The following is a 19,890-nucleotide window of genomic DNA, read 5'->3' as shown; positions in this document are numbered from 1 at the left end:
TAGTGTTAGAAGTATAAAGTACAGATAGGAGAACAAGGGAAAGGGTTTTTTTTATTGACCCCCCCAGACCCTTTCAGCTCCAGTCCATTAACGTGAACTGCAATACCAGACACAAACAGTGCACAGGTGTGGTGCTGTTTTTGGAACAAAGCATCTATATTTTATTATTCCTATTAAAGAATAAAATACCCAAACAATTCTATTTTTGTGTAGTGCACGCTTGAAATATGTGATGGGGGGAGGGAAGGAAATGAGATCTTTCGATCTTTCTACTTTTGCTTTCAGTTTACATAATATAATAGAGAGGAAGAAAGAATTGCAGTGATAGCCGAGCACGGAGCACAGACGGGAGGGTCTTCTCTGCACGGTAAAAGGGTTTTTATTACTTTTCTGCACTTTATTTTGTTTGCAGAAAAAGTCTTATGTTATATAAGTGTAGATGAGGATTTAGCAGCTTGGTGTGTAGAGAGAAGGATTGTATCCATAGTCCTGAGACAATGTGACATGTATCAGCTTAGGGAGAAACTATGTTCCCTATTCAAGGGAACTACATATTAATTTCTCCTTTCCATAAGAACCAATTCATCAATTGCATTTTTTTTAAATCACTTTCCTTTGTTTTGTCCTCTGCTATTTCCTACATTCCCTGCTTTTTAATTTGCTCCCAATTCTTCTTACCAGCGCATGCAGGTTTATTAATTGAAACTTTAACATTTGCAATAAAATTTGTTGCCAAAAAAAAAAAAAAAGATTCCTGGCAAAAGTTGCATAAAAAGTTTGCAACTTTTTAAAAAGTTGCAACTATCGGGATTTAAAAAAAAGCCATGCCTGCAATGGTGGACAAAGGACAAAACAAACCATACTGATGAATAAGTAGAAAATTGACTTCAAAAAGGTACAAAATTTGAAGAATATAAGAAAAAAGGGGAACCTTAAAAAGAAAAAAAAATGGAGAAAATGAAATAAATTTCAAAGAGGACCTGTGACCAGGAAAAGAGTAGGCAGTTTTTGCTCCTTTTTTGCATTGCTAAGTATTTTGTGTATTTTTTTTGATATCTGCTATACGTGATTTTTTTAAAAATGTACTGCTAATTTTTATTGTCTTTACAAGGGGGTGTGTCTTTAGACTGTGAGCACCGCCCCATTGGAAAAGGCTATAGAAATTAGCACTAAATTATTGGCTCATATGGCTGGAACCGTATGGCAGATTAAAAATAATAAATAAAAAGTAAATGGCACACTCGGGTTTGGGTGGGGGTCAGCTGGAATAAAATCAGAACAAAACAAATTTCATAAACTTATAGTACTAGTGAATATATACAACTTTGTAATACATCTTATAAGAGAAATCTGCTTCTTTCTTCACTCATGAGCCACTTCTTCTCTGCCCCTAATTTCCAAGAACACAAAGTTAAAATCTGTCTTGGTCACAAATAAAAAATGGACTGCCCAGCTAGTTAAGGATCAGATGATAGCTCCCTAAGTCAATGGAGAGACACACACACTAATTATTTGATATCACCCCAGAGCTGGATTCACAACCACACTGCTCAGTACTTCTGTATAATGTCCTACATGCTGCTGCTGTTGCTTCTGAGCATTTGCCACACAAATATAGGAGAGAAGGAATCCCTCATGTTTTGTATTCTGTGCATAGGAGACATTATAGCAGATAGTCTCCATCTACTCATCCACTAGCTCAGAGACAACTGAAAAATTAGATATAGAGCCTGCAGAAGGGGAAGGCTAGTGAAAATGCAGGATATAAGTTACATATATGTTAGTGCAGGCACTCCTGAACGGATTACTGTCCTTTCTCCCCCAGCAAACTTTATACACAGAAGAGGCACGATCCTACCATGTCTCGGTATCCCCTTCAGCCCGAGCTCCAGCAGATTCCAGCGCAAAACAGAAGTGTTCAAATCCGGGCACAATTCACACTGAGCAGGCTGCATCTTCCACACATTTCTCTGCAGCTCCAACACACAGACTGCTCAGCTTTCCTAGCTGACCCATGCATTCTCCATTCAGAGAGAGTTTCTGGCATGTTTCTCTCCCAGCTACAGCTCAAATTTTGGCTGGTAACTCACCAGCAGCATACTCGACTCTGCTTCATTCAGCAGACTGACACACCTAGTAAACACAGGCCCTGGTACTGGTAAAAGATAGGCAGGTGCATCTCATTAAATCCTGCAGAGCTAGGACCTAACCTTGCCTACCATGCTCTTCTGACCTAGAGATGGGTTGTTCGATTTGCAGGACTTCGGTCCATCGGCTAGATAGTCTCTGGTCCTGGAGGAGCCTCATGAATCTCTTACCTTACGGAATCCCTGGCGAGGCTTCGATTATCAAGTCTGCCACAGTGTCATCAGTGTGATATGCCATAGTGATGATGTTGTGCCAGCCCTCGCCAATCAAAAGACGCACTGGGATTCCAGAAAGGTAAGAGAGTCTCGAGCCTTCTTTTCAGCGACTTCTGGCCTGGCCGATGGACTGGAGTCCCGCTAATCGATCTGCCCATCTCTAGTGGCATCAAGCTCTTGAACTGCAATACCAGACACAGCCAAAGATCAAGAGTGGTGCTATTTCTAAGTATCCACAACCTCACAATGCCCACAGTGGAAATAACATTTCTAACTTTTTAATTTTTAATTCACAGAATTTTTTAAAAAATGGAGTACCCAGTGTGTTTAATAGAGAACCATGACGATGGAACAATCCAAGTTAATCAAGAAGCCTTAACCATTTTATCCCGCTTTACCCAGAAGGTGGTTGTTGTGGGCATAGTTGGGAAATACCGTACAGGGAAGTCTTATCTGATGAACAAGCTGGCAGGACATAAAAATGGTAAGACTCCCCATCATGTCTGGGGAGAGTCAGGAGACTCCTATACAAATTAGATGGTTGGTCGATCTGCCAAAATCCCTGGATTAGGACTAGTGATGAGTGAGTATGTTCTGTTAACCCTTTCAGCGAGCATGCTTGGGTGCTCGCCGAGTATCTTCAGCGTGCTCGGGTGTTATGTTTTAGTCACGCTGTGTGCATGATTCGTGACCATTTGACAGCTTTGATTCATGTGAGGAATGCCTAAGAAACAGGCATTTCTCACATGTATTGTCAAAGCTGTCAAACAGTCGCAAATCATGCACACGGAGTGACTCAAACATAACACCCGAGAATGCTGAAGATACTTGGGAAACACCCGAGCATGCTCGTAAATCTCGAGTAACGAGCATGCTCGCTCATAACTAGTTAGGACTACTTTTCTCAGGGGCCTTTAATGTATTGTAGAAAAATTCCAATAATTATTCAGAGTATATATTTGAACACTTACCAATTTTCCCAGGAATGTCTTGGGGGCTCTTAGAAAAACAGGAGGCCACTCAGATCTCCAAAGTGTTAGCAAAACTCCAGGCTGCTGCCAAAGCCTTCCAAACCACCTAGAACCTAAGGCCATGTTCTCAAGGGCAAAAAGCGCTGTATTTTTTTTCACTGCATTTTTTTCTGCAGTTGTCTGCACCAAAACATGCAATCGCAATCTGCTTTGGTTGTTGCAGTTTTTGCTGCTTTTTAAAGCATTTTAGAGCAGATTTAAAGCCACATTTTTTAATGCCCTTTTTATTACAGAAAAGTTTGGCTTTTTCACTGAAAATTACGTGAGAACGTACGTTTGTTAGGTGAAGAAGAGGAAGAAGGGGATGTGACTTTAAAAAGAGAGTTGGGCTACTGGAAAAAAAAATTTCACCACTAGAATTAAACACTACTGCAATATAGGATTGGTTCCAAAGTGACCTCCAAATGGTTTTTTTCTTCCTGGACCTTTAGAACTGCACTCTATTATGGGCCCACATTGAATATGACTATATGCCTTGGTTTTACTCTCTCTTGTATGAAATCCAAAGGAATTTTGCTTTTCCCATACAGGTTTTTCTTTGGGATCCACAATCCAATCCATGACTAAAGGTATCTGGATGTGGTGTGTCCCTCACCCTGTGAAACGTGATCATACCCTTGTTCTGCTGGATACAGAAGGACTGGGCGATGTGGAGAAGGTCAGTGTAAACATTTCTGCAGCCAGAGTTATCCATATATAGGAATCTCTGGGATCCCGGCCAAGCGCAGCTCCGAGATCTTTCTCCAGGCATTCATAACAAACTCTACAGAGGCCACTATAAATACTTCTGCTGTTGTTTAAGGGGGCTCCTGGGCCCCAAGGAAACACAAAAATGCAGATATAGATACTTGCATATCTTAACTGATGCAGTATACAATTTCTTCCACACCCTTATGTGTCACTATGGTAACAGACTACAAACCCTGATCCTGTAGTCAGGTGTGACTCCACTACACTCCAACTGCATTCAGTAGATAAGGAAAGAGCTGGAGACAACATTCCTATCAACATTTGAGCTCTGCCCTCAAAAAGCCAACCTTTGGGATTATTGGCAAGAGTTTGTTTGTAGTCTGCAATCATAGGTCTGCAGAGGAGCTGTGTACATAAAACAGTAGAGTCATAATCCAGACTATTCTTTAGGGCACATGTTTATTGTAGAAGACACATTTCGGATTACCATCCTACTGTCTTTTGTTGCTTTCTCATTGCTTACCAAGTTACCAGCAGAAATAAGAGCTTGGCTGTGCGTCTGAAACTCTGCAGCGCTTTAAAAACAAACCATAGTTTGAAGAACTATCAGGACTATAGGCAGAGACGAGGCTAGTCGGGCCGGCTTCTCCCCTCCGCGCTCTAGTTGTCCCATGTGTGCACATAGAGACCTATCAACTAACTGGAGCGGGGAGAAGCCCTCCGAGGAATGTACTGGACTGAGTAGATCTCTCTCTATAATCCCCGGATGGCTTTTCATAATATGTAGTCTCTGAAATGCCGCATCGTTTCATAGCAAAATATACCTGGCTGCAATGGTTCGAGCAGCATGAATCCAATGACAGGTTCCCTTTAATTACCCTAAGAAATCCCTTATTTTTTATTTCAGGGAAACAGCCAGAACGATTCCTGGATTTTCGCCCTCGCTGTTCTTCTTAGCAGCACCCTGGTATTTAACAGTGTGGGCACAATTGACCAGCAAGCCATGGACCAACTCTAGTATCCTTTACGTGACCTTAATGATGGCTCTACTGTATTAGAAGTATCTGGTGCATTGAACCCCCCACACTGTATGGAGTCATTGTGGTTCAACTCTACAGAGACATAGATATACAGTTTAGTCAGCCCTATAGAGGAATACTTTATCTCCTCTTAGATTAAATCGTTCACTGATTAGATCAAAGTTGGCCAAATCCTCCAACTTCAAGGGACCGAACAATCATCTTATGATTATGGTTGCTTCCTGACTCTTCCCTTACAGATGATGTCGGGGGATAGAAGGATAGCATGTATTCAAATGCCCAAACCCTTTAATTTCGATGGAAATAAGCCACCGCCAGAGGTGCAAGTTGCTTATTCTCCTCTCCACATTGTAAGTACGCTTGGAGAAGTTGGGAGAAATAGCTGAGGGCCAAACAAACGGTTTGACCACAGATACAATATCTAATGCATAAAGGTACTTTTAGATGTGAATTGGGCGAACCCTCCAAATGTGGAGGCACCGGCTTACCATTTAATGTTTATGCGGCTCCTGATTCCCCATTAAAATCAGATGTCGGGGGAGATAAATATTGAAGAGTTGGGTCAGAGCAGCAGGACAGTCATGGTACAAAATTAGAATGCAAAAGAATGGTAAGGAAATGGGGCAAGATCAGACAACAGGAAAATAATCAAGTAAGCATGAGCAGATTGCACAGGTACTGAACCAGGTAAGCTATATCTAGCAGCTACCAGTAGAAGTGTGGAGTTTCAATAGGGTGCGGCGCTGTCCAATTGGAGAGAGATGATAACTACCTGTGAACAGCACACCCATACTGCCAGACCAGATATCACTACAGGTCCAAGCAACCCTATGCTCAGTGGCTTGACAGAGCCAGCGCCACCCAGAGCTTCTGGTCCTGACATCTCCTCAATCACCAGCTCTGCCAGTAGAATGAATACAGCAGCGTCTGGTAACAGAAGTAGATGTTGCCAGAGCAGGTCCTGGAGGAGATGTGACAGATATTTGTTCTAAATATATATATTACTCCTTAACTTCTTGTAGTTTTGTGACAGAACTTACTGAGAAAATAAAAGTGAAAGCGAGCGAGGAGCAATTAGAATTTCATGATGATTCCGGAGAGTTCAAGAGATTTTTCCCATCATTTGTATGGTGTGTCCGAGATTTTAATCTAAAACTGGAACTCAATGGAAAGGACATCACCGAAGATGAATACCTGAAAAATGCCTTGAAGCTGAAGTCAGGTACACACATTAATCTGTAAATTTTGATCCTTGTGAAGTGAACGTTTACTTTCAATATTCTGCAGATTGCTACCGGCACCAGTCAACAATGTGCTGACATTTTCCTAAAAGATATGCTTAAATTGCCTTAACAATAGATGAAAAATGTGTGATTGCTGAAACTCTTGGGGCCCAGATTACCTTCTATGAATAAAGTGATATTGAGAATGTGCAAACAGATAAAACAGGAGCAGTGGTTGCACATGCTCAGTGATGCTTTGTTCACTCAAAGCATTTTTGACCTCTCGGTTCTTGGGATTCGTAAGGGATTCAACAACTGGACCCACAGTGATCATACTTTTATTATCTATTTTGTGGATAGGTAACATTTGTTATTTATGAGACAATCAATCTGCTTCTAGGCATGAGTGTAGCAGTACGAAATTACAACCTTCCTCGGGAGTGCATCCTCCATTACTTCCATTCACACAAATGTTTTGTGTTTGATCGGCCGGCATCAAAGATTGATCTCCAGAACCTGGATAACGTGGCGGAATCTCAGCTGGATCATGCTTTTGTACAACAGACAAAGCGATTCTGTCAATTCATTTATGAGAAAAGTCCAGTTAAATCCCTATCAGGAGGCTACACAATGACCGGGAGAAGTAAGTCCTTACTTTATTACATGACTTAAACTTTCCCTACATAATTTCTGCTATTAAAAGTTCTTATTCAAACCCTTTTAGGTCTTGGAGATATTGCAGTCTCCTACGTAGAGTCAATTCGTAGCGGTTCCATTCCATCTATGGAAAATGCCGTTCTTGCTTTGGCAAAAATTGAGAACTCCCGAGCCGTAAGCGACGCTTTATCCAAATACGACGAGCTGATGAGTCAACATGTAAACAAATTCCCAACCGAAACGCAAGATGAACTTCTAAACCTGGACAAAGAATGTCACGCAGAAGCCCTGAACGTATTTATGAAACTTTCCTTCAAAGACGAAAATCATGAATACCAGTACAGGCTAATAGTAAGTAAAGTAAACTTCCTTTTTAGCTAACTTTAGTGACAAATGTTACTTTTTGGACTCTGAGTCACTCTTGGTGGACTATCGTGGCATGATATAGAACTTTTCAGTTCTGACTTTATGTACAGTTGGAACTGAATGACACTATCTGGGCAAATCATGAGTTAAAGAACGAGTTAACCCAGATCCATCTGTTACATAGGTCAACCACAAGTTATTTAAATGCCACGCATGATTTAACCTCCTTTTCCTTAGTGCCGAAACCAGTCCCTGAAGACTACACTCTTATTTTTGGCACAGAACACTCCAACATTGTGGCACAGCATATCAGCATCACAGCACTCCCCACCTATGAAATTATAGAGTCCCAATTGACCAACTTACCAGCCCACAACTATGTCCTCTCTCCTGAGGCATGTGTCTCCGACACTCATTACCGAGTCCATTGAAGCTGCTCCTTTCTGAGACCCCTGCTCTGTGGCTTAGACTTATCTATTAGTTCCTTTCTCTGCTCAGTAATGTGGTACATCAACCATGTGCTTGACCACACACTGACTTACTTCCTGGAAGCAGCCCTATATATAATTGTGATATCAGTTGCAAAGATGACTCTAGTGACAGCAATTTAATATTACAGTATTAATACTTATAAAGTGAGAACATGCACATGGGCAACCAGTAGAATAACGTCTACCCCCTTCATGCAAACTAGCATGTGAACGTTAGTGCCAAGTAGCACAAAATACAGGAAGCCTAAATATCCAATTTAAGCTGAATTTTTTTAATGTTATTCTCTTGTAGGATGAGTTGGCTATTAAAAAGGCAATATATCAGCAGCAAAATGAACAAGCATCGGAGATAAAGTCCAGAACCTTACTGCAGGAGCTAAGCGCTGAAATGGAGAAAGGAATAAAGGAAGGGAAGTATTCTATGCCTGGTGGATATAAGCTATTCACTGACGAGAAGAAAACATTGGAAGCCAATTATCTAAGGGCCAAAGGCAAAGGGGTGAAGGTAAGGAAATAAGTAAATCATTGAATACATCTTAAAAGCAGATATGCTTGCTAATGCGTTTCAGGCGGATTCATAGTCAAAGCTTTGGGGTAAGCCATAGATTAGTCAATAAGTTATCTGATCAATATCTAATTTCATCATAGTCTCTGGAAGTTTTGCAACAGTTCCTCAAAGAAAAGGAGAGCGTGGAATCCACCATCCTAATAGCAGATAAAACTCTGGAAGAAAAAGAAAAGAAGCTGGCTGGTAAGAGTTTGAAAGTAAATGCTAACTCTATGTTGCTCTGGTTAGATCTGAACCTATTGAACCAACGATACAATACAACAACCATTGAAGACCTCATAAATATAACAACCAATTCATCATTTGTTTGGTTGGTAGGGCCATTTATCTTTCACGAAATTTCAGAACATGCCATCAATTTAGTGGGAGCATAAAGTATATAAACAGCAACGATGGAGTAGACATAAGTAACCCACACATGTCTAAAAACTACAATGTACATTTATTTCTACAGAGCAAAAAGCACAGGCAGAAGCCGCATCACGAGCGAACGAGATCATGGTACAGACGAACATGGAGCTGGAGAAGAACCTGGCGAATGAACGGGAAAGTTATGACATGCATATGAAAATGCTGGAAAAGAAAATGACCGAAGAAAGGGAGAAGATAAAGGAAGAAAACGAATGGCTGATAAAAGAGAAACTTAAGGTAACGTGTCACAGTTTTCCCAAGAGTGGTCTGGAATTTTTGTTTGTCTACCAATGTTTCTGTTTTTCTAGGTTTGACCAGATACCAAAACGTGGTAAACACTAGAGATGGTGCAAATCGATATGCAGGACCCGGTCCAGCTGCCATGCCACTGATCTGTGACCCCTGGACAGGAGCCCTGAGAACCACCTTACCTAATGTCTTTTCTTTTGATTAGTAGACCTTGCATGACATCACATATGCGTCACACCAGATCGGCTAATCAAAAGAGGAGGCGCGGATGCAACGAGGTGAGACGAGAGAGGCGGTTCTCATGGCTCCTGTCCAGAGGTCACAGATTACGGAGGTGGACACAGAGGACGGGTTCCTACGAATCGGCTTGCGCCAACTCTAGTGATCAAATTTGATCTTACCACCATACTATGTTCTACTGAGGAATGAAGCAGCTGAGTGTTTTGCTCTTTCTACACCTGCGACTTTTGATCTTTGGAGTGGACAATTTTGGTAGTTGTGAGTGAGTTGTTATTGCTTGCAACCAATTTAGATGCTGACATGAAAAACCATAAGTAGAGGACCAAAAGCAAGTATACACCAACCATAAACTTGGGCAATTTTTATAGGCCAAAAACTGGACCAGGATATGAGCAGAAATCTTGATAATGGCAATTCATGGACTATATGGTTTTTTTTCTCTTCAGGAACAAGAAGAAATGATGAAAGGAGGGTTCAAAACGCAATGTCAAATGCTGGAAGATGAGATTAGCCGATTGCGAGACGACAACAGACAACCCACATCGTTAATGGATGAAATCATCACGACATTCTTACCTGGAACTTTAGGGAAATTTGTTAAAAAAGTTCTTCTATAGGGGCATTGTCTTTAAATGTATTCAATAGCCACATTATTTAGCAGTATTAACAAGAATTACACAATTATGGATCAGTGTTAGCATATAGAAAAATAGTATACTAATAGTGTTCACACCAGCTGGCTATAGTGTGCATGCTTGCCAACATTACTAGAGGTAAAAAAGAGCCATTTAAAGTGGTTGGGAACATTTTGTTTGTTTTACTTAAATGCATGTATTTGGGGATAAAAATCATTTTTGTAATTGGGTTTCATTACATATTTTGCCCCCTTTGGCTTTTACAAGCTCTTTTTGTCCTTCATTAATCAACTTTGATGTGGTCTCTACAGGAGTAGCCCTAGACAGCAGAGGGCCCCTATGCAACAAAAAATATATGGGCCCAATCGCTCATCATAATGCACAGTTTTACATACTTTAAGTTGGAAGAGGGTCTCCTTACCTCTTGAGCCCCTGTGTGGCTGCATAGGTTATACCAATGATATGTCCTCCCTGGGTCTGTGGTCATATATCAGGCTAAAAGGAGCTCAGAAAAGTACAAATAAAAGTGTTACAAACTCCCCATCTGACCAGCATAGCGGGCTGACTGATGGGATCTCAGTTAACTCATTCTGCAGCCAGTGCAACAGGGAGGCTATAGGAGGCAAATGGTGCAAAATTTTTAATGCAAACCAATTGCAAAAATGTTTTTTTAGCCCCAATTACATGCATTTAAGTAAGAAAAAACAAGTCCCCAAAAGTGAACAAACCCCTTTAAGTCCTGCTCCAAGGACTAGCCAAAATGAATCACTTTTGGGTGGGCTTTACATAAACTCCACACATTTTTGCCGACGCATGTACAAAATAGTTTTTAAAAATTCGGGGCTGTAGCATTATATTTCTGCCTTTCTTTTCCCCTACTATTATTTTTAACTATTCTAATGCCAGATTAGAGCTGCCATATTGCAGGAATCAGATAAACTTTACTCGGGGGTCTAATCGCAACTCCAAGGAAACAGAGATAGATGATTGCCTGGTAATAATCATATACAAGGGATAAGAATCACTCCGAGAATCTCTCAAAATGGTGACCATTCGCCGTTGCTAAGGAAGGCCTTCAGGGACTGTTGCTATGCAAACTATGAGTGATCTCTTTAGCTCTGGAATTGTCCTTCATAGCTTTTAGAAACTGAACAGTTCACACCATGAAGTAGAACAAATAGTATATAGGTCACCAGAACATGGAAAGGAGAATCGAATATTCACCCACTGCCATGACATTTGCCACATTTACTGTGTTATGTTCCCCTTTTTGTTCCTGGAATTCTTTGTACAATATTAAATAAAGATTGTTTTGTTCAAAGACGTTATTGTGCTTTAGATTAGGTGTAAAATTATGACATATGAATATGTTATGGGGAGCGATATAATCATTGTAAGTTGTAGGCCCAAAGCCTGAGGCTGCACCACTAAAGCTGGCCATACCCATGAGATCACCGTCAGCCAAGGGTTCGTCAGTCACACAGATATCTCTCCGGCTGCCCCATATGCATGAGCGCTCAGCTGAGCGTTCATGTGTTCTTACCGGGGAAGGAGGAGAAAGACATTGACAGGCTCCTCGGGCATCGGCTTATCTCCATTGAAGATGTTGAAATTCTAACCAGAGGATCCTTCTCTTTTGTTGGCAGAAAGAATGGAGGTCCTCCACACAAATCAGATGGTCTTGTCGAAAGACATTCCGATGCTAATACAAGGTCACTGATGCCTTGGTCCACGTAAACTCAACAAACACATATGTGACTAATACCACCATACTAGTGACGATTGAATCAATTTGAAGTGAATTGACTTTGAGTCTAATATTATGAAATTGGACAATTTGCGAGAACCGCAAAAAAATCCCCTTTTTACACATTGCAGAAGATTGCATCAGTCACAGAAGACTGACATGATCTCAAGTTCAGCCACAAAGGTTTCCCCATAATGCCTTGTAGATATCACATCACATGATGTAGCCCTACGATATGAAGGACTATCATAACCAGTCTAAAAGCTGAGGCAGGGAATGCAGCAGCCATTTATGGGTGATTTAGGATAGCGAGAGAGCATCAGAGCTCCCAATAGAAGTGGTAAGTAGAGATGAGTGAACCTGAACTCACAAGTTTGGGATTCGTACCAGACAGTCAGTGTCCGGTGCAAAACGCTGAATACAGACTTCTCCCGGAAGTCCGTTTTAATTTTCGGCGTACTGAGGGAAGTCCATGAGGGAGAGAGAGAATATTTTCCAGATCCAAAGATCGGGTCTCCATTCTTTTCAACAGTATTTGGATTCTGGTTCAAGTTTGTGTACAGTTCTGGTACCAAGTGGTAAGAGAACACCCTAAAATCTTAATCATATCTACCCCCATATACAATAGATGGCTGCCTCCTCCATTCACTGGAACCTTTAGTTCGACTGAACGCTATTGTTCCTTTAGGAGGAAGCCACCTCCAGGGAGAGCAAAAAGATCAGCCATTGCAATTCCAATGTGTTGATCCTTCTCTCCCCCAATATCATCTGTGTCTCAGCCAGCAGACACCCATACATATTAGATGGTCAACTGATCCCATCAATTTGGCTGACAATAATCTAATGTGTCTGGGGATCGAAAGTTTCTGTAGGTAATAAAGTTGAATGTATAATTTTTTTGCATCTCCCTTCCAAGATCCCCTCCCCGGGCCGACTACCCCCATACCAGGCGATACTCACTGTCTCACAACTTTTGGTTGGCCCACAGATTTCGTATCTCCCGCCAGTATAGTCTGAAGTTACAATTCATGCTCCTCCAGACGACAGATAATATGATCATAGCACATGCATCCAGCAGCAACATTCCTTAAGAAAGTTCCTCAAATCCAGATGACAGATGCCTCAAACACAGCACATGTATCCAGCCCAGCTGGCAACTGATCTACAAACTTCATAGGACATCCATACATGGGCACCTGTACCTCAGCAATAGACTCTTGTCCCTCAACTTCACTCCACCAACTCCTCACTAAGAATGAGGTCCCTCCCTGGAATGAGCCCCCTGAATGGGCTGAAGTGTTAACACCCTCCCCCCAAAGCTAACTGTGCATTGATGGAGGTATTTTCCTCAGGACAAACCCATCACCTTTGACTGCATGTGAGATCCCCTATGGTGATGGCTCTGCTGGGTCTACTATCACCACCCACACAATGGGACTAGTGGCTGGGAGAACAATGGCTTGAGGCTCCTGAGACACTAATGAGATTAATGGAATGATTGCTTTCCTTGATTACCAATCTTGATTCTGGCTTTATGCATGCAAGATCCAGCCAACACGTCTTCCTCTGCTTACTGTCACTGAATGGAAACATTGATTCCTGAGGCTGAACTGACAAGCAAGAAAATCTGTAATAAAGCACAGCAAGCAAATCTCTAATAAAATACAACAATTGACGTAACTGGTGCTCCGTGCGGGAAAAAGTCAGGATCCTTTAGAGCCGCGGATTCTGCTCTAAAATCTGCTCGATTTTAGCATCACTTGGAAAAGTGCTTGACAACTTGGTCACACTATATAAATCCATGCAACCAGCATGGATTTATATAGTGTGACCAAGTTAATAGTTAGAAAAAGAATAAAAATTGTAAAAGGACCTTCCATGACGTCATTTAGTCATATGACAGGTCACGCGACCGCCGACGTCACCGGTCGCGTGACCTGTCACATGACTAAATGATGTCATGGAAGGTCCTTTTACACCATCGCGAGCCACCGGGGAGCCAGGACACAGGAGACCGGGGGCCATCAGAAGGTGAGTATAATGTTTATTTTTTATTTCAATTTTTTTTTTACCAGTTACTATGGTACCAGGGTCTGGAGGAGAGTCTCCTCTTCTCCAGAGCCGTGTACCATCCGCACATTGAATCGCTTCATATCCGTGGATATTAAGCGATTCAATGCAAGTCAATGGCAGAAATTACTCCGTGTGTCCACAAATTTAATGGACATGCTGCAGATTTTTCTCCGCAATGGTAATCCGCAGCGGAAATTTCCGCAGCATGTGCACAGCACATGAGGATTATCATTGGGGACCATGGGGCACGTATTAACAAGCGTTTTTTAAGCATTTTCGCTGCAAATTCCACGGCAAAAACGCATAGTGGGCACGCAGCCTTATAGGTCTTCTTAGGCACTAATACCTGGATGTGACTACTACCTCTGCATCCCCTGCAGTTACGCCACTGTATGTGGCCAAAAATTTCCCCAGTTGCTGCAGGGAAAAATATAGCAATATGGCAACTAATGGATTGGTGGGACAACTAAAAAAAGCCATCTGACTCACAGAAGGGGGTCCCATGGGGTAGACATCATTATGACCTAATACATGGCAAATTGTAGAGAGATCTGAGTTTCACTTTCTTAGCTGAGCTTATGAATAACTTTATTGTTTCAGCAATGTATTTCTTGCAGATTCTGACCATTCCTTTACGCCTGACCGAGGGGCTTATTTTTAGCTGCTTTTGCAGTTTCCATGAAATACAATGCCTGAGATATTTCAAGGAAATAAATCCTTTCTTTCGTTTTAAGGGGATTTTCCGTTGACTCTCATGTTCAGAAGGGTTTCTGACATGGTATCTGTCAGCTGCCTGACAGGTATCGGTAGTTATGGTGCACACGTCTTACTTGAATAAGTAGAACAGGTGCTCATTAAATGGTAGTCGTGCACAAGACTTGGCAAGCAAGTCCGATATCTGGTACCCCCACCGATCAACTGATGTGGCCCAATGTGCACAGTACACTGCAGCTTAGGTACGGCAGCCCAGCTCGTTTTGAATAGAATGGAAGCTGAGCTGCAATATCCGAAAATAACAACTATACAGTAAATGGAGTTGTGCCATTCTGGCCTCTCCACCTCCCATTGTTTCCAGGAGGTTTCAGGCAGATCCAATGGGTCAGAAACTAGAGTTAGTGCGAATCGATTCATCAGTGACCTATGGGAATCTTATCTACTGGCATCAGAACCTCCTTCATTGACTAGCCTGCCTGGCACTGCGTCACATGTCCTTCAGGTCACAACGATGTCAATGCGCCAAGATAATCAAAAAAGCATGTACAGATGCCAGGAGATAAGAAGTTCTTCTCAGGGTTCCCATCCAGTGGCCACAGATTACTGACGTGTCCTGTAAATCGCAATGACACCGCTGTGGTCTGATGGACATGTCATGTCGCGCCAGGCCTGCTAAGAAAGGTAAGAGCCACAGATGTCGGCAGATAACAGTCTGTTCTCAAGGGTCCTGTTCAGCGTCGAAAAATTACCAATTTGGCCAATGGCCTGGGCTCTCCAAATCAGTTCACACCAACTTTACTTGGGAGATTTGTGGATTCCTCATAGCGTCCAGGAGGTCTTCTCTTTCCCTTGGAGCCTCGTAGAGAATCCGGGAGCATTGACAAACTTGTGAATGGGAAGACAGGAATAAGGGGTCAGCTGAGTAAATTGAGTATCTTGGTTTCACAAGTTTATGAAGTCAGTAAAATGCCTCGGGTCTCCTGTCCACTGGCACAAGTATTGCAGAACAACGAGTGGCGAAACCATGAAAATATGGGTAAAATAAGAAGAAGCATTGAGAAAAAGATTCAAAAGCATGAAAAGAAAAGTTCTCGGGAAGGGAGATACAAAAGTCCTTTAAGGACTGTTTACATTGTGCATTTTACAAAGGCATAACTTCAAGCTTCTGTAAGAATGGTGGACTGTGCTGCAGCATTCCTACCCCTGAAGACACCAATTGTGTTATGTGTATTGTGCAATGTGAATAGTGTCATGCGTCTTTTGTAAATATTGTGTTGTGTGAATTATAATTATGGTTATGTGTAGAATTATGGATAGTGTTGAGCCACCCCCGTAGTGTTCGAGTTCGGTTCAGTTCGTCGAACACCCGTGTGTTCGCCGAACTGTTCGTCGAACTGTTCGTCGAACACCTTCGAACACCGTTAAAACCAATGGCAGGCAAACAAAAACACATAGAAACACATAGAAAACACCTTCAAAGGTGTCCAAAAGCTGACAAACTGCTCAGAAGACATAACTAACACATGGAAAAGTGACAAGTACATATAGTCATGCGAAAATAAAAGAGGTGGAGGAGTAAAAGGAGGGGGAGACACAGATATAGGCATGTCATGCCCTTCTAAAATCCAAAAAGTGAGAAGCCGACACGGCCAGTCCGCTCCTGCCCGTGCCACCTCCGTGTCGCCGGGTTTGTGCCAGAGCCGCGGTGAACCCTGACGGCCAGCCCCCCTCTCCCAATACTGGTGCCTGTCCGCTGGTGGGTCGAGCGAGCCCCCCTGTGGTGGAGGCAGCTCTAAGCTTTTTAATTTAAATTGTCTCTCTAATTTGAATGAATACACTTTAAATCCATTTACAAGGATCTATTGGAGGGCAAGTCTCATGCCAGCAGCCGCGGTAATTCCAGCTCCAGTAGCGTCCACTAAAGCTGCTGCAGTTAAAAAGCTTTTATAAGGATCGAGCTCGGCTGTCCACCGCAAGGCATCCTACTGCCAGTCCCAGCCCCTATGCCTTGGGGTGCCTCCTGATGCTCTTCACTAAGTATCCCATGGTCCCGAAGCATTTCCTTTGAAAAAATTAAGTGTCTAAACTACAGGTGGTGCAGCTTGCTTAACAGCCGGGATAATCCGCTCAATAGCAGACACTGCTACTAGGCACAAAGTATTTCCTGGGCTAGATGCAGTTAAAAATTTGTAATTAGATACTCTCGTTGGATGCTGAGAAAGCATTCCATAGAGTCTCCTGGCACGCCATATATGATTCTCTTAAAAAGCTTGGGGTAGGGGTCTAGGGGACCCTTTTATAGCCCAAATCACGGCCCTGTATCGCAATACGTCACCTAGGCTGAAGATAAATGGAACTGTAGCACCCTGAGGGCTCGGTTGCTACAGACGTATTGCACCTCACCCAGAGGTGTGATATCTCACTCTCAGGTAAGGATGGAGTGTGGATCAGGACCCGACACCTGCATGCATTACACCACATTGCCGTGGGGCAGGGCGACCAATATGCCCCTGAGATGGGCACGACAGTCCCTGTCCCTGGCTGGAGTGGGGGGAGGGAACACTGAGGAAGGGGAACCCTGTAGTGCAGGAGCAGGGAGGAAGCAGTTCCTGGGTGCATTGAGAAGGGAGTATAAAAGGTGGGCACCATCTTAGTTCAGTGCAGAGAAGTCTGAGCAGAAGTGGCAGGGAGCAGGGGCTCTGCATGAGCTCTGCTCCGGAGGCGGGCCTAGTAACAGAGGCCCAGGCCTGGAAGAGGGAGAAGGAAGGAAGAGGAGCGGAGAAGGCTCCAGGAACGAGGAATGAAGGGATCCCAGGGGTGCGGACGGGCGAGTCGCCACCGCACGCCCGAATCCACCTGCGTGGAGGGGTCAGGCCAAAGGGGGAGACCGGTCCCCGAACTAGTGGAGGCAGGAAACGACCCTCAGCTAGAAACCGGAGGCTCTGACATTTTATGTGGCGCAGCCCCTCGCTACACCCGCTAGGAAGGCACCACATAGGGTCAGGGAAACTGGCGCCAAGTTTACCAAGAGGAGGCCCGAGGCAGCCGGACAGAAGTGTTGGTAAGAAAGGCCAGACAAAGGACACACAAAGGGGGTCCTGTGAAGTGCTCCAAAGTTATCTGGGAGTTGTCTGAGCCCCTCAACTGGTGAGCACAGTACGACGTGGGCAGCCGTTACCTGCAGACGTGGTCTGGATAATAAGAACTGTGAGTAAAGGCCCTGAACTGCATCACTGACTCCGTGTCGTTACTGCTGCTGCCCTGCACCATCACCCCCATCCTCCGCATACACTGCCCTGAGGCTATACTCCTCCCGTGGGGAGTTATGCTACGCTCTGCTGCACCCACAACACCAGCCTCAGCGGTCTGCCCTGTAGCGGCGGTTCACTCTGACCGCAATCCACGGGTGGCGTAGTCGGACATTTAAACATCAAAACCACATAAATAGTTCCGCCACTGGTTTGACCGCCCTGAGCCACGGAACCGGGTCGCCGCCACGAAGACTACAACCACCAGCATCCACCAAAAAGGGTCCGGCTCCGGGTGTCCCAAGGCCCAGGGGGTGCGTCAGAACATTTTCATCACCTTTCACAATCACCAATGGGACAAGGCAGTGATGTCCTCTGTCCCCTCTCTTATACATCCTAGTGACGGAGCACCTGCTCTCATCAATTCGCCATAACCCCAATATTAGGTGGATTGAGGTGGGAGGCACCGAGTACAAGTGCTCTCTATTTGCTGATGATGTCCTAGTATATATCACTCAATCACATATATCCATCCATGCTGTTATGGCTGAAATAGATCACTTTGTTACATGGTAAAATTTTAAAATCAATGCAGCGAAGTCTGAGGCCCTCGATGTCTCCCTCCCCAAATCCATATAGGATTCCATCCAGTCCAACTTTCCCTTTGCCTGGCCCTCACAGGGTATCAAATACTTAGGAATTCCTATTCATAGAGACCTCTCCCATCTATGTTATCTTAATTTTGGGCCCTTTATTGAACAACTCCATACAGACCACGGTTGGCAAGTTAGAACTGTAAGATTCACTACGTGAACCACTGGTGTTTTGTGGAAAAGCACATGTACACCGCGTTCCAAATTATTATGCAAAAAGTGTTTAGGAGTGATAAGGGAAGAATTTGTTTGTTTGTCAGTTAAACTCATTGATGGTGATGTGTGTCAGGGCTCTTTATATCACTGTAAGCAATTGCAGACACCTGTGCTAATTAGTTTGGCAGGTGTGTCCAATGAAAGGCAAGACTACTTAAGAAGGCTCTCTCACATTATTAAGCAGCCTACATTTTCTGCCAAAATGGGAAAGAAAAAGGATGTGTCGGCTGCTGAGAAGCAACAAATTGTGGAGTGTTTAGGTCAAGGCATGACTACAATCAACATTGTGCGATGATCAGGATGAAGTGTCTTGGCAATCAAGAAGTATGTAGCTGATTCACAGTACACACGTGTGCGTGCTGATAAGGGCAAATTGAGGACTCTTTCCTACAGGCAATTACGTCAGGTTGAAAGAGCAGCGGCAAAAAAGCCTTGTCATAGCAGCAGACAAGTTTTTGAAGCTGCTTGTGCCTCCAACGTCCCCCGAACAACAAGATGCAGGGTCCTTCAGAGGTTTGCAGCTGTGCATGCGCCATCCTGTCGACCTCCTCTATCCACTTCACACAAGCAGAAACGGCTCCAGTGGGCCAAACATTACATGAAGACTGATTTCAAAACTGTTTTGTTCACGGATGAGTGCCGTGCAGCGCTCGATGGTCCAGATGGATGGAGTGGAGGATGGCTGGTTGATGGACACCCCATGCAAACACGGCTACAGCGCCAACAAGGAGGAGGTGGAGTAATGTTTTGGGCTGGAATCATGGGGAGAGAGATTGTCGGCCCCTTTAGGATCCCTGAAGGCGCTAAAGATGAACTCCATAATGTATGTGGATTTTCTCAAACAGCACTTCCTGCCATGGTTCAAGAAGAAGAACTGTGTATTTCACAGCAAGATCATTTTTCTGCATGATAATGCACCATCTCATGCTGCACATAAAACATCTGCATCTCTGGCTGATATGGGCATAAAAGGGGACAAACTTATGGTGTGACCCCCATGCTCCCCTGACCTCTACCCCATTGAGAACCTTTGGAGCATCATTAAAAGGAGTGTCTATGATGGCGGGAGGCAGTTCACATCTAAGCAACAGCTCTGGGAGGGTATTCTGTCCTCATGCAAAACAATTGAAGCAGAAACCATCCAAAACCTGACAAATTCAATGGACGAGAGAGTTCAGAAGCTCCTTTCGAACAAGGGGTCCTATGTGAAAATGTAACATCACCTAGAATAAAGTTTTGAGTTGAAAACTGTTTGATTTCAGTTTCTAACAACCT

At 43.5% G+C, this 19,890-nt stretch overlaps 1 protein-coding gene across 1 annotated transcript; it reads left to right on the top strand.

The window, feature by feature from the left end:
* Positions 1-249: 249 nt before the first annotated feature.
* On the top strand, positions 250-11,215 carry LOC141172047 (guanylate-binding protein 7-like). The gene is made up of 11 exons (XM_073655837.1): positions 250-367; positions 2,660-2,847; positions 3,925-4,052; positions 4,992-5,101; positions 6,147-6,346; positions 6,748-6,990; positions 7,072-7,355; positions 8,154-8,366; positions 8,510-8,612; positions 8,884-9,077; positions 9,776-11,215. The coding sequence occupies exons 2-11, from the start codon at positions 2,673-2,675 to the stop codon at positions 9,944-9,946; spliced, it is 1,821 nt and encodes a 606-aa protein (XP_073511938.1). The 5' UTR covers positions 250-367; positions 2,660-2,672; the 3' UTR covers positions 9,947-11,215.
* Positions 11,216-19,890: the final 8,675 nt, after the last annotated feature.

Source organism: Phyllobates terribilis, unplaced genomic scaffold (genome assembly GCF_046119375.1).
Source record: "Phyllobates terribilis strain yellow unplaced genomic scaffold, ASM4611937v1 Scaffold_12__6_contigs__length_324123572, whole genome shotgun sequence".
Lineage (NCBI taxonomy): Eukaryota > Metazoa > Chordata > Amphibia > Anura > Dendrobatidae > Phyllobates > Phyllobates terribilis.
Note: the sequence above shows the minus strand (reverse complement) of the source record. Positions and strands in the feature narration are given on the sequence as shown.

Excerpts from the sequence above, each read along its gene's own strand:
- LOC141172047 (XM_073655837.1), top strand. The coding sequence starts at position 2,673 with ATGGAGTACCCAGTGTGTTTAATAGAGAACCATGACGATGGAACAATC. Across the intron at positions 5,102-6,146 it reads CAAGCCATGGACCAACTCTA|TTTTGTGACAGAACTTACTG; the intron begins GTATCCTTTACG and ends AACTTCTTGTAG. Across the intron at positions 8,367-8,509 it reads CCAAAGGCAAAGGGGTGAAG|TCTCTGGAAGTTTTGCAACA; the intron begins GTAAGGAAATAA and ends ATTTCATCATAG.